Here is a 13,355-nt window from a genome sequence, read left to right as displayed (position 1 = left end):
CCAATAGTTTATTTATTTTGATTTTTCTTATTTGTTCATAACTTGTGGTTTTTCTTAACTTAATTTTTAAAAATATTTTGCTAAATAAACAGATTAAAATGTTATGTCGTGCGAAATTAGTTCCAAATAGTTGTCTTTGGAAAAAACTATTTTGTAGGACTTATTTATCAAATGAATTTAAATGTACGAATGAATGGAGTTCAAGATTAAATGCTCCTTTCATGCAGAAATTTAAATTGGAATCTTTTTATTATGATATTGAACAAAGTTTTAATTCACAAAAAAAGGCCTCCGCTATAGATGTCGACCTGTTTGCAAATAAAATTACACCGGAAGATGACGATCATCACTTAGAAGAAATTCGAGTTTTATTGAAAAAATTTAGGTTAACTGAAGAAGCAACAAATGCTTTGGACTCAACGAGCCATGCAGTTATTCGAAGTTTTACTGATGCGGGAAAAATAACCGATCTTATTGATATCCTCGATAATCGACTGGAATATGGTGTTTTCTTGGATGACTATTCAGCAAGCTATTTATTAGATCATTTGATTAAAACGGGGGATTTCACAGCAGCGGCAAAAGTTTCCGCGCAGTTAATGTTGCAGGAAGACTTTAACAATGAATTATCGAGAGCATTAGCTTTATACTCTTTCTATAAATATTTAGACAACCCTGAGCCTTTTTATACAGAAAACAAAACTAACAACCAAGAAAGCCAAGATAAAGAAGAGGTAAAAATCTGATGTTATCAAATTTTGTATTAATCTAATTTTAAAATAATTTGATTTAGGTGAAAAAAGTGCGGGTAAAATATTTGCGAAATGAGTTTTTTGATAATCACTTTGATTTACGAGATCATTTTATAATAACTGGTAAATCCTTGAACGCAATTTCTAAATATTTGGACAAAAATTTAACATATAGTATAAGATTGTTGGGAAACGTTTACTGCCGAAAATTCGATGCATGTATGGAGTTATTAAATTCAGACGAAGCTTTATTTCATAAAGATGTAATTGAAAAAGCTTTAAAGCATTTAGAGAAATTAGTTAGCGAAGAAAAGGAATTACAAGATAATGAAGCATTTGCGAACGTGCATACTTCATTAAAAAATTTAATTTCGAACAACAAACTCCAACAACAAAGTCTTTCAGATGATATAGAGGTGCTTGTTAAACAAGCAGTGGCTAAATTTGAAAAAATTGAACTGGAGAAACAAAAGGAAATATATGAAATGTGGAATAAACATCGTGAAATAAAGCTAAATGAAGAAATAGAAAGACTAAACCGTGTTAAGCGTCTTCAAGAAATTGAAGATTTAACAAAAGAAATGGAAACCGAAGAACAAAAGTTGTGGTTCTTTGAAAATGAAGATAAAATCGACTTACAAATTGATAGTAAAAAAGTTTATTATCCCAAGAGATGGTTTGGTAAGAAAAAGAAACCAAGAGTCGTTGATGAAGGATATGTTCCACCAGAAATCGTCAAAACAAGAAATTAAACATTTTCACTTAGATCAAATAAAGGTTTTTCAAAAAATAACTTCTTTTTATTTTTATATCTTCCAGTGGATTGATTTCAAATATATTGAAAAAAAATCCAAACCACTTTAGTTTTATAGAGAATATTATTAATTAAGTGGTTTTGGTTGACAAATTTAAAAAATCAGGAAATTTTTAATTAATTTTGTTTATTGATCGAGCTGTTTTAAAATTTATGTATTCCGAATTTAAACTGCTCATTCCGGCGCATACAATGTACACAAATGTTATGTTATTAAAATACAAGCTTACAACTTCAATTTAGTTCTTCTCCAGTGACGCCTTTTAGCGTTGTATCTAAAATTTATAGATTGAAAATGTTTTATTGTTTCATTTTAAATTAATTTCATATTTTTATTTATTTCACATACCTAATTGTGTTGCCTGTTCTTAAACGAATCCATTGTGGAACAGATCTGTTTTGTTTAAGTTTTTTAGCTAACTTCTGCTTTATTCTAAATGATTTATGTGCAGCCTGTTAATATAAAAACCGATATTCAATTAGTACTTTGAAAGACTTATTGAAATTAATATTAAAGAACAATTTTTTGAGATGTTCAAAAGATTATAAAATTTTTTTTTATAAAGAAAACTTTACCATTTTCCTTTTTTGACAACTCGTAATAGAAAGAAAGGAAATAGGAAATCAAAACAAAAAGTAATACTTTTGGCGCCTCTTCTGTTAAAATATACAAAACTGTCAACCGATAGGGGTGAAACAATTTGAATTTCTTTATTTGTGAACTCAATATCAATCACTATTATTATTACATTACAATCACTACGATTATTAATTAAATATTTTAATTCTATGGAACAAATTCCGAAGCTGTTTTGATGTATGATTAATAAATTGGTATAGCAGTTCAAATTCGGCACCATATTTCCTTAAGTTTAATTTTAATTTCTGACCATCAGTTGATTATTCATTTCCTGTTCTTTAGAAGCTGGTAGGTAAAAAAATTACAAGACAAATTCTATAAAAAATCTGTCATGCTTTCATACAAATTAAATAAAATAACTTGTGTTACAACTCATTTAAAAAAAATAATAAACTTCGGCGATAGTTTTAAAAAAACTTAAAGTTCAGTTATTAATTTAATTAAACTTTAATTAGATTAAAGTTTAACTGATCTAAATTTGACCGCGCAAAAATTATTTTTTATTTATAATACCAATTTAATTTTTATACAATTAATTATCAAAAAAATAATTAGTTCAACTTGAAATTGCTCAGCTTAAAAGCGACGAAGTAGTTGTTCGTTTATATGACGTATCGAGTACTTGACTTGAAATTGCAGTACTGGTTACATGACAACTTTTGCATCAATGGTTGACATACATTTCAACCCTTATCGACAAAGCTTATTAGTGTCGTTAAACACAGCTAGACTCTGTAGTGACATTGAAAATAATGGGTTAATTATGTTTTGATATCGTAAAAAATTCCCTTAATTTAAAATTTGAAATTTTTTAAATCGCTGAAATTATTGAATCTAGTACTACGTCTATATACATATGTATAAAGGATGAAGGCTATTTTTATTGCAAAATTTAACATAACGTATATATATTTTGTTTCAAAAAATTTTATTGAGTTTGTAAAAATTTGTAAAAACAGTATAAAATTTGCGTGGAATGTAAAAAGTTAAAAATTAAAACTAAGTTCTTATCAAACATTTTGTGGCGTTTCGTCGGGATTGGTTTCAATTACAATTGCCTCACGATTTTCATAAGCCCAAAATTTATGAAATTCAATTAGTATGGACACTATAGTTTCTGCTTGTCCGCTAAAATATATTTAATTATTGCGGTTGTTTCTCACATAGTTCAAATAATTTTACCAATTTATTAAATCTTTCAATGTAATTTTAGTGGGATCAACTGATTTTACCATATCGAATATTTCATCTTTAACGTCTTCAAAATTCACTTGCTCAGACTTATGTGCAATGATCTGTTCCTGAATTCCTTTAAAAAAATACTGTAAGGTAAACGCCGTTAAATATCCTTGATGTTCAACATCTAAAATTCTAAATAAATAATGTAAACTTTGAGGTTCATGCCGATTTTCTAAAGCAAGAACGAAATCTAAATAAGTTTTATAATCCATTTCATTATCGTAAGTTAGACATTCAGCGAAAACACGATCCAAAAATACTGTAGTTAATGTCCCCGAACCAAAATGTTTTAATTCTTCTTTGCTTAACATACCGTTATGATCCTTATCCAAATTTAAATAGTGACCATAAACTGTGAGTGCTGACGTAGCGGAAAACCAATTTTTATCTTGATAATGATTGTCCTTAGGATTTTCCTCATCGCGCAATTCAAGCAAATCATCGAGGAACCCTGGAAAACAGGAATAATTTTTAATTGATAAGTGATGCAAAATACAGTTTGATAAGGATGCAAAATAAAGTTTTAATTACCGCTCGCTAAGATGTCTCGTATGCGAATTTTTCCGGTTCGTAGAGGATCCAAAAAAAAGAAAAATTTTCTAACAGCTGTGCATACATAAAAACTGTGGAAAGAATTTTCCAAACCTTCTAGTTGGGGTAAAGTAGGTATTAATTCCTGTATGTAACTTTCCAAATCTGTTTCTCGCAAAAAGCCAAGGCCTGTGTAATCGTATAAAGACAGTCCAATACGAGTTTGTTGCATCCAAACTTTTTTCATAATATAATTAAATATGGACGTTATATTTACCCTAGCAGGATAACCTGATGAAGTCTGTAGGCGAGCAAATAGAGATGCTGTAAGGAACTTTTGACACTTCCTATCTGAATTCTCTATTACTTTTAAGTAGTCATCATATCCAATTAATTGTTCACCTGTGGGCGATAACACGGTATGATGCTTCTCTAGAATTACCCATAAAGCTTTTAATTCGTCGTTATCTAGAAGTTCTTTAGTTCTTTTTTGTAAAAACAATGACCGTGCTTCTTCCCGAAGTTTTTGTGCAAGACTATCGCCACTTTTTGGAACTTTGTGATAAAATTTCGGTATAATTTTGTATGTTGGATTTGTATTTTCTGCTAAAGTGGGAGATATAGTTACCGAAGAACCTGCTTCTTTATCTTTGGAGTTATTCTCCAATGCTTTTTCTAATAATAAACAAACTCCATCAATTAATTCCGAATTTAAATCCATTTTGGTAAACTTATGTTTAATATGACCTAATATTAGAGTTTTAAATAAAATAATTTTTGAAATTAAAATAAAACCATTTCTATAATAAAAGCAAATAATTCAGATATTAATTGTAAACAAAACAAAATTTTTGACAGACAAGAAAATGACATTTAGTTTGCGTTTAGAAATTTGGTGTCATGGAATCACGACTGACAGCAATATTTTTGCTATGTCAACTATACAATATATGTTTGTTACCCAGCATTTACACATACAAGTTACTTGCAAGCAAGTTTGTATAATATTAATTGTCAATTAGTTTTTCGAAATGTCAAATTACTTGCTATTATGACGTAGGCGTTTAGCAAGTTAATTTTTGAAAATGTTTTTGAGAAGAAAACAACTAGCAATATATATAATTGTTTATAAATTTTAGAAACCATAAGTTTGCTAAGTTTAATTTTTTCAAAACAAAATTCAAAAATTTTAAATTAAAAAAAAAAAAAAATCAAAACAACAAATTTTTTTTTGTGAATTTCTCAATATGTCAAATTACTTGCTCAAATTACTGGCAGCAAAATTTTCTTGCAAGTTGAACTGCAAGTAAACAAGCAAGTAGAAATATTTAAATGTGTTAGTAAAATTTTTGTATGTATTGCAACTTTCTTGCAAGTAACTTGTACGTGTAAATGCTGGGTTAGATCGGTATCGGATTTAGATGAAAGTAGAACGTGGTAGACTATATGAATATTTGTAAATTTTGGTTGGACATCAGGAACATGCAACCAAATATACGAAAAAACATAAAAAACATGCAGTCACAATTTAATTTCAACATATACTTTGACGTTGTCAAAAAATAACTGTGTGATACTTTTATATTTTAATTGAATTATTTTAAAATAGCTTTCGAGGCTGATTATTTATTAAAATTTTTCTAAGTTATTTTTCAATTATTGTCTTATGAAGGGACCTAGTTTTATTTTTATTTTGCTATCAGCTAGAGCAAATTAAAATAAAGACAACTCCCTATAAAAATATGTTTATTTTCCATCTATGTACATAATTGATCGATCGAAGTTTGGTACCTCGATCGAATCGAAGCTTAGCAAGAAACACAAGAATTTCAATTCTTTGTACCAGTTATAGATTTAAAATCTGAATATTATTAAATTGACTTTACAAATGACAGAAATTTTATTGTGCCAAAAAAATTAAGCTGAATGCAAACCTACCTTTAATAACTTTACTTTAATGTATTCATCACCGCCTAGTATTGCATGCAACAGCTGATTTAGGAAGTTACCGCAGTTATTAAACATAAATAAAAATTTGGAAATTATTTCAATATTCCAATCTAACTTAAAAACAATTAGATATATCAAAGTAAGCAAGAATTTTTATATAAGGAACTTTTTATTATATGATATTCTTTAGTAATTCAAGAAAAAAATGCTAAAGACATAAAAATAAGTATATGCATATGTAAGTATATATATATTTTTATGCTTAAGCATTTGAAACATTGCAATATCGAAACCGGTTAAATAGCAAAATTCATATTCGGTAAAAAAATTATACTGGCAACTCTCAAAATTTTGAGCTCTCAATTTTTTAATTTATTTTCATTCATACAAGAACAAAAGTAAAATACTAAATTTTCAAGTTGGAGCATGCTTTCGTGCGATACGCCGAGCAGCATTTCAAATCAAATCAAATCAACTTGAGATTTTAAAATAATTTGTTTTATTGCAATTATTGCATAGTGCAAATTGCAATTCACTCCATCCACGAGGCTGCATCTGAAGTGGATTTAATAATATGAGCACATGCTGATAAATTTTATGTTCAGACTAAGAAAATAAACAGAAGAATTTAATAAAAAAGATGTCTTTAGCAGATCGTAGTAGATGGCCAATGACCACGGAAGAGGAAGAGGAGGAGGAAAGACAAAACTTTATTGCCATTGTAACTGCTTTTAAACAGTACAAGTAAGAAATTTAATAGCTTTATTAATTTACTGTTATGTACCCAATAAAAATTTTAAGCTTAAGCAATTGGTAGGTACATACATATGTATCTAAGCAGTATTAATGGATGTATAAATGTATGAAGATAATATATTTTGAAAGTTTATACAAAAATTTGCTTGTTATAAACATAGGTACCTATGTATAAATTAAATTACAAAATGCAATGTTTTGAGGGAAAAATTCCTAGTTTTAACTTAACGTCTTTTTTGTTAATTTTTAATTTTAATAGAAATATAAATTATGTGTTTACAAAGTTTGCATTATTTTTTCTTAGGTTATTTTCAAGTGCCCGGGTTCATAAAACAGAATCATATTTAAATACATTAAAAAAGGAACATCAAACGATGTTATTGAGATATCGTAATCACTTGACCAAAGTACGAGATTGTATTAGCACCAATGACAGAGTTCTGCAGGAAATGATTAAAAATGTAGATCATTTATTTCCAAATGAAAATAAAACTTCATCTGATATCTCAAATGAAACAAACGGGCATCATGTAAGAAAATTGAAAGTGCAAGATTTGGAGAAGGTAAGTGACCATCAAACTGCTTGTTCAATATTTTAATCATGATACGTACATTCATACTTCTATAAAAAACTGAATTCTTTTCTACCTTTTTTTTACAAATTCAGTTCACTTTACAAAATTTCAAGATTACTATATTTAAAAGTTAAATACTTACATTTACATTTGGTAAAGATAATATTTTGGTTTATCCGATATGATTTCATTATCTATTTTTCAAATACATATTTCAACTAATTGAAATATCTAAATCAAAATATAATTATAAAAAATAAATACATTAGCAATGTGGTATAGTTTTAATCATTCGACTTTCGACATTAATTTTTTAAATTTTCCTATAACAATTTAGTAATTAGTGAGTAATGAAAGCATGCGCTTTTTTATGTATCAATAGAAATTACATTTTTTATTATGCACAGCCAGTTGAACCCTTCAAATTATTAAAGGTGCAAACTATGCTGAAACACGTTGCTAGAGATTGGAGTACAGTGGGCGAATTGGAGCGAAAGCAGTGTTATGGTCCTATAATAGAGGAGATACAAAAATATTACAATGAAAAAGATCAGTAAGAATTAAATTGGTTTATATATGCTCTTTCTAATTTATACCTACCTATTACTAATTTCAGTGATCTCAGTCAAATTAAAGTACTTGTTCCTGGAAGTGGATTAGCCAGATTAAGTTACGACCTCGCATGTCTTGGTTTTTATTGTGAGGGAAATGAAGTTTCACTTTTCATGCTTATTGCATCAAATTTTGTGTTAAACAAGTTAGTTATATTTCTTTTTACTTTCCTTTAGTATATGCATTATAATTTTAGATGTGAGTCTAAAGATCAATACACAATTTATCCGTGGGTTCACCAATATGTGAATAATTTAAACCGAGAAGATCAAGTAGCACCAGTAACCTTTCCTGACATAAGTCCAAAAAGTTGCGGCATAAAAGGACAATTATATGTTTCTGCTGGGAATTTTACGCAAGTTTATCCTGATGACAACGACTGGGATTGTGTTGTAACATGCTTTTTTATAGATTGCGCTAATAATGTAATAGAATTTATTGAAACAATATATCGGTGAACATTTTTATATATCAAGTATGTCCATGAAATTATCGAATATTTTTTACTTTCAGAATACTGAAACCTAATGGGATTTGGATAAATTTAGGACCATTATTATATCATTTTGCTGACATAAATGATGAGAACAGTATAGAGCCCACCTTTGAAGACCTTTTGCCTATTATGAGGAATATAGGATTTGAAATAGTAAAATATGAAACTGGGGTGCGTACAAGTTATGCACAAAATCCGAAATCGATGTTAAAACAGGCATATGAAAGTATTTTTTGGGTTTGCAGGAAACCATTAGTAAATGCAGAAAATAGTATGTAAATAATATTAATGAGTTTCTATTTAATGCAATTTGTAAATAGGTAAATTATTAAAATACCTACATTTCATAATTAAAATAAAGTATAACAGGATATTTTTTTAAAAAGTAACTATAAAAAAAACACATATACAAATGGAAATAAAAAAATGTGGAAAAAAAAAAATTTGTTTTGAACTGGAAACAAACAATAATATGATTTTTACAATTAGAATACACAATATACTTATGTAATGCAGGTGGGCGTATTAAATATAGTTTTTAAGTGGAATCGAGGAACAAAAAATTGAAGAAACTTTTTTTTTTAAGTGTCGTTTTAAGAATTCTGTACAAAGTTTCAATATGTTTCATTAAAGTATGTAGTAAACAAAGATTTACTCTATACTTTTATTTTCTTAATAATTCAATTAACTTAGTATTAAGTTTGCAGTTTGATGATAATTTTTTGAGATATTTAGATTCTAACCAAATTATATCTCTGAAAATCTGATAGGAATATTTTCATTTTTTCGTTTATGTTAAAAATGACGATATTCGCATTAATAAAAATGGCGATATTCGATTGTTTTTTGTATTCAATTCATGTAAAAAATTCGCATAATAGTAATTATGGATGTTATTTTTATCTGCATAATAGTGTAATAAGAACACCTAAATATATGCTAAAAAGTGCTTAAAAAATTAAATCAAATGTTTAAGTTTAAGCTTAAAGGAGGCAAAGGAGAATTGAAACACCTACAATGGTAATGACATTGTGTAATTTCAATAAAAGTTTTTATAGAAATACTATTCCAATTATTTTGTAAAATAAAATGAAGTTGTTGCAACAAAAGTTATGGGCACGAATATCAAATTTTTCTTTAAATATTTGAAATGTTGTTACTCTGTGCTTAATTAATTGGATAAATTAATTAAGCGATAAGTAAAAACATTTTCAATTAATTGGAATTTAAATTTAAAGATTTTTTATGTTCTCACAAAAATTTTACAAAACTGATACTCTTGCAAATATTTATTTAAATTTATTACAACAAGTGCGTTTAAGTGTACTATAAACTGTAATTATTCTAATATAATTTACTCATTTTAGCATTTCAATGAATTTTTTACTTATTTCTACCAATATTTTGTATAGTAATGATATTTTTGAAATATTTTATTAATATTTAAAATATAATTTTAAGTTTTATGATAATTAGATTTTCTAATCCTTATATTATAAACTTACAGTTTAATTTTCATATTCCTTTTTAGTATTTAAAATAATTAATTATGTTTCATTTAATGTTTTCTCAGATTTATTTTGTCTTTAATATCTTTTAATTTAATTATTATTTTTAATCATATTTAATAGCAATATTATTTACTTTTGAGAAATGTTGAGTATTGCAAAATGGTTCTTGAAATAAGGTATAGAACGTTCGATTAGAAATATTAATAATGAGAGAAAACATCCCGAACCCCAAAGTATAAATGCACCTAAAACGTTTTGTAATCTTAATAAATCATGACGCAATAACGAACTATCTTTATATAAAAATTTTCCTTCACCATATTTGAATGCGTCAATGAAGGATTGTTCTTTCCATATATGTTGTAATCCTGTTTCGCTAATTTTCATAATATAATGATTGAATGACTCCTCATATATAGAATCAGTTGGCATAAAGAAACCAATTAAACCTTTTTGAAGACAAATTTGACTTTTGCGAAATATTGGTCGTTTCGAATATCTTTGTTGACTTAAATAAAATTCAATTTTGTCATCGTCAATAACGTATCCATATGATGTGTTTAATATACTTTGATGTCGTTTTTTCGTATTGGTATCAGTCAATTCAAAACTATTATTTAAAATTTTATGTTCTAGATTTTGTAAAACAATTTTTGACATTGTTTCGCTAATTAGTACTTTGATTTTAGATTTTAATAAATCTTCGATAGTATTTGTTTGAGGTTCAAATAATGATACGGTTAAATAGCTTGATAATTTTGTCATATAAACATTTGATAAAATAAAACCCAAACTATAAGGAAGAATGATTATTATCATTTGAATGAAATTAAGTTGATATTTTTTTGGACGTGATGTTGGTAAAAAGAAAACTTCAGAAACACTTGTACTAAATGCAGATCCAATAAATTTTGAATAATCATCTGTTGGTGATAAATGTAAAATAATTATTTTAATTAATGTCATATAAAAAATAAGATTAACAAGTGTAAGCCAAACAAATGGATCAAAAGGTAAATATGTGTATAAATATTGTTCGATTTCTTTACTAAATGGAACCATTATACACAATGATGATGAATCATATGGATAAGAACTAGTTACACGATTGAAATTTCCATAATATTCTCTTCGATTGACAGCGGTTCCATGACCAGAAATATCAATTTTTTTATCATGCACTAATTTTAGAACTTGGCTTATATTCATGTTACTTCTTCCAACTTCTGTATTTATAATTTTAAATGTCGCATTGATATAATTTATATAATTGATAACAACTAATAAATGGGATCCACTTAGTTGAAGTTCACCTGTTAAAAACAAAATTTTAAGTTAAAAATTAATACTAAACAAACTCTTGTCTTTAAATCTTGAGTATTTTTAATAAAAGTGCAAATTATAAAAATGCGTTCTGAATTTAAAATTTTTTCGTTTTCCAAAAAAAATAATTAGACACTCATAATTGGTACTAAGTTAATTAAAATTACTTTCACGTTCACACTTATAATAATTATATTAGTAAATGAAAATTATTTAAATACTGCTGAATATAAAACTGTTTCAATTTTCTAGTTTAAGTATACCCCAAATTAAATTGAATTGTTCAATATAAGAGCATATATTTAAATTTTCATACAAAATTAAGAGAACAAAACTAGGGTCCGATGTAATTTAATTTGATTGATAAGGTGTCTTCTAATACTCTTGTTATATTATAGTTTTTTAGTGAATTTTCTGGAGCAAAACAGTTTTTATGAAAATTTACATCCCTTTGTTAGAGAAGGGTAGAATTTCCAAATCTTTTACTAATTCAGGTATGGTTCTAAAATATATCAGTTATAAAGCGCAATATTAAACAATATTAAAAATTTTTAAAATTCAAAAATATCTTACCTTTTTCATTATTAAATATTATAGATCTTGGAATACTATCATATACAATTGTTCTCATAGCACGCTTATGAACATTTAAAGTAGTTTTCCTATATAATAAACTTGTTGAATCATCATAATTGGTTATATCAATTAAATGAACTTTAGGAAATGGCGTATATGTTATAATTTTATAATCAATAGAATTTGATATGAATATTGAAATTCTATAAAATTTTAAGATCCATAATTTTCTACAAAGCTTATACGTTATATTATAAATATATTTTGAATCAATATCAATTATTTTATTATCATTCTCTGGTAAATCATATATTATTAAAACTAAAGCTTCATGAATTCCATTTAATGATGATTTCAATGAATTTATCATTTGATTTGAATTCAAATCAAAATCATTTCTTATTTCATATGGATTTATTGTTGCATATATTACGGCGTTTGTATTATAATCTTTTGCAAAATGAAATTTCTTTTGATTGGTTACATTATCATTTACATTAAATGATGTTGTTGGAATTTCAAGATTTTGTTGTAATTTTCTTGTTAAATTTTCCCATGTGACATCATTATTAGAATAAAATATTATAAAATTATGAAATATACGTGTTTTTGTTAAATTATATGTAAATTGTAGAATAATATCAATATTATAAAAACCCTGGACCATTGAAAATGTCCAAGAGATAAATATAATAAGAATTGATAGAACTAGAATTTTCATGATTTTGTTTAACAATAAATTATTATTAAATTTTTGGAGGAATTTATTCCTTATTCCGTGTTTTATATACTTGAATAAATCGAATTTCGTTTAGTTCTAACATAAAGTTTTTAAAAATAAATTTGATAATCACAACTAAATCATTTATAATTGAAGATGACTGTGAGCTTTCTGGCTGCATTAATGTAAAAATAATTTCTATAACGTATATAATTAAATTGTTTATATTTATATTTCTAAATTAAAATTATTAAAAATATAATGAAAGATATAATTAGAAAATAATGTTATCAAATAAAGGACGAACATTTTGAATGAAACATTACTTATTTCGTAGTATACATTTTCTTTAGAGAGGGAAACTCTTCTGAGTTTCTTCTTAGAAAATAACATGTTGCGCTCTTTTTTTTTACTACGTTAAGTATTTCCAACCATCCATTCTATTATAGTATATATGGGAGAGTATTGTTCCTTGGCTCATTCCTTAATTCTGTTTTAGACACAAATTAAAATAGAAAGATTTAAACAAATGTAATGTTTTTTACAGGAGGCAGATTCTTCTCGGGGTTAGTTTTCCAAATGTATTACAGTTTCATTATATTAAAAAGTCGACCTACTATTATAGTATAGATTATAGACCTACTTTTATTGATACGTTCAACCAAATTCAAGAAATTTTATATGAAAATTGAATTTCATAATTAATAATATTGCAGTGTGTGTAAGGTTCAAAATCAAAAGTTTTGACTTGCTTTTTACCCTTTGGGGTTTGTAGCAAAAAATTTTTATTTAGGCATTGAAAGCTTTAATTCTAATGCATTTTTATGATAACTGCTATTGTTATAAGAGATGTATAATT

General features: G+C 26.3%; 5 protein-coding genes across 6 annotated transcripts; 2 read left to right on the top strand and 3 right to left on the bottom strand.

The window, feature by feature from the left end:
- The first annotated feature begins 12 nt into the window (after window positions 1–12).
- LOC129606377 (28S ribosomal protein S27, mitochondrial) lies at window positions 13–1,537 on the top strand. Its single transcript, XM_055516681.1, has 2 exons — window positions 13–734; window positions 794–1,537. The coding sequence occupies exons 1-2, from the start codon at window positions 99–101 to the stop codon at window positions 1,502–1,504; spliced, it is 1,347 nt and encodes a 448-aa protein (XP_055372656.1). The 5' UTR covers window positions 13–98; the 3' UTR covers window positions 1,505–1,537.
- Window positions 1,538–1,676: 139 nt separating this feature from the next.
- Window positions 1,677–2,218, bottom strand: LOC129606415 (60S ribosomal protein L39). The gene is made up of 3 exons (XM_055516739.1): window positions 2,143–2,218; window positions 1,916–2,019; window positions 1,677–1,841 (listed from the first exon to the last, which is right to left on the bottom strand). Exons 1-3 carry the CDS (start codon window positions 2,143–2,145, stop codon window positions 1,793–1,795), a joined length of 156 nt encoding a protein of 51 aa, XP_055372714.1. The 5' UTR covers window positions 2,146–2,218; the 3' UTR covers window positions 1,677–1,792.
- Window positions 2,219–3,123: 905 nt separating this feature from the next.
- LOC129606383 (serine/threonine-protein phosphatase 2A regulatory subunit B'' subunit gamma-like) lies at window positions 3,124–4,790 on the bottom strand. Its single transcript, XM_055516690.1, has 3 exons — window positions 3,977–4,790; window positions 3,389–3,896; window positions 3,124–3,334 (listed from the first exon to the last, which is right to left on the bottom strand). Exons 1-3 carry the CDS (start codon window positions 4,695–4,697, stop codon window positions 3,217–3,219), a joined length of 1,347 nt encoding a protein of 448 aa, XP_055372665.1. The 5' UTR covers window positions 4,698–4,790; the 3' UTR covers window positions 3,124–3,216.
- A 1,529-nt stretch (window positions 4,791–6,319) lies between these two features.
- LOC129606344 (carnosine N-methyltransferase) lies at window positions 6,320–9,101 on the top strand. 2 transcript variants are annotated; one of them, XM_055516624.1, is made up of 6 exons: window positions 6,320–6,670; window positions 6,987–7,245; window positions 7,665–7,810; window positions 7,874–8,014; window positions 8,066–8,323; window positions 8,383–9,101. In XM_055516624.1, the coding sequence occupies exons 1-6, from the start codon at window positions 6,567–6,569 to the stop codon at window positions 8,642–8,644; spliced, it is 1,170 nt and encodes a 389-aa protein (XP_055372599.1). In that variant the 5' UTR covers window positions 6,320–6,566; the 3' UTR covers window positions 8,645–9,101. The 2 variants fall into 2 exon arrangements, with proteins under 2 accessions (XP_055372599.1, XP_055372600.1); XM_055516625.1 differs by having other exon boundaries at window positions 7,692–7,810; window positions 8,383–9,097.
- Window positions 9,102–10,005: 904 nt separating this feature from the next.
- Window positions 10,006–12,677, bottom strand: LOC129606492 (uncharacterized). Its single transcript, XM_055516833.1, has 5 exons — window positions 12,630–12,677; window positions 12,098–12,244; window positions 11,809–12,013; window positions 10,535–11,189; window positions 10,006–10,486 (listed from the first exon to the last, which is right to left on the bottom strand). Exons 1-5 carry the CDS (start codon window positions 12,675–12,677, stop codon window positions 10,006–10,008), a joined length of 1,536 nt encoding a protein of 511 aa, XP_055372808.1.
- Window positions 12,678–13,355: the final 678 nt, after the last annotated feature.

Source organism: Condylostylus longicornis, unplaced genomic scaffold (genome assembly GCF_029603195.1).
Source record: "Condylostylus longicornis isolate FDR11 unplaced genomic scaffold, ASM2960319v2 ptg000018l, whole genome shotgun sequence".
NCBI classification, from domain to species: domain Eukaryota; kingdom Metazoa; phylum Arthropoda; class Insecta; order Diptera; family Dolichopodidae; genus Condylostylus; species Condylostylus longicornis.
Note: the sequence above shows the minus strand (reverse complement) of the source record. Positions and strands in the feature narration are given on the sequence as shown.

What these genes read in the sequence shown, in the direction of transcription:
- LOC129606377 (XM_055516681.1), top strand. Translation starts at nt 99, where the DNA reads ATGTTATGTCGTGCGAAATTAGTTCCAAATAGTTGTCTTTGGAAAAAA. An exon ending in AAAGCCAAGATAAAGAAGAG is followed by an intron (nt 735 to 793) that starts GTAAAAATCTGA and finishes AATTTGATTTAG; the next exon opens with GTGAAAAAAGTGCGGGTAAA.
- LOC129606383 (XM_055516690.1), bottom strand. Translation starts at nt 4,697, where the DNA reads ATGGATTTAAATTCGGAATTAATTGATGGAGTTTGTTTATTATTAGAA. An exon ending in ACGAGACATCTTAGCGAGCG is followed by an intron (nt 3,897 to 3,976) that starts GTAATTAAAACT and finishes CCTGTTTTCCAG; the next exon opens with GGTTCCTCGATGATTTGCTT. An exon ending in TTGAAAGATTTAATAAATTG is followed by an intron (nt 3,335 to 3,388) that starts GTAAAATTATTT and finishes AATATATTTTAG; the next exon opens with CGGACAAGCAGAAACTATAG.
- LOC129606344 (XM_055516624.1), top strand. Translation starts at nt 6,567, where the DNA reads ATGTCTTTAGCAGATCGTAGTAGATGGCCAATGACCACGGAAGAGGAA. An exon ending in ACTGCTTTTAAACAGTACAA is followed by an intron (nt 6,671 to 6,986) that starts GTAAGAAATTTA and finishes ATTTTTTCTTAG; the next exon opens with GTTATTTTCAAGTGCCCGGG. An exon ending in TCAAATTTTGTGTTAAACAA is followed by an intron (nt 8,015 to 8,065) that starts GTTAGTTATATT and finishes TTATAATTTTAG; the next exon opens with ATGTGAGTCTAAAGATCAAT.
- LOC129606492 (XM_055516833.1), bottom strand. Translation starts at nt 12,677, where the DNA reads ATGCAGCCAGAAAGCTCACAGTCATCTTCAATTATAAATGATTTAGTT. An exon ending in ATGGAATTCATGAAGCTTTA is followed by an intron (nt 12,014 to 12,097) that starts GTTTTAATAATA and finishes ATAACGTATAAG; the next exon opens with CTTTGTAGAAAATTATGGAT. An exon ending in GTACTAATTAGCGAAACAAT is followed by an intron (nt 10,487 to 10,534) that starts GTCAAAAATTGT and finishes TTTAAATAATAG; the next exon opens with TTTTGAATTGACTGATACCA.
- LOC129606415 (XM_055516739.1), bottom strand. An exon ending in AGAACAGGCAACACAATTAG is followed by an intron (nt 1,842 to 1,915) that starts GTATGTGAAATA and finishes TATAAATTTTAG; the next exon opens with ATACAACGCTAAAAGGCGTC.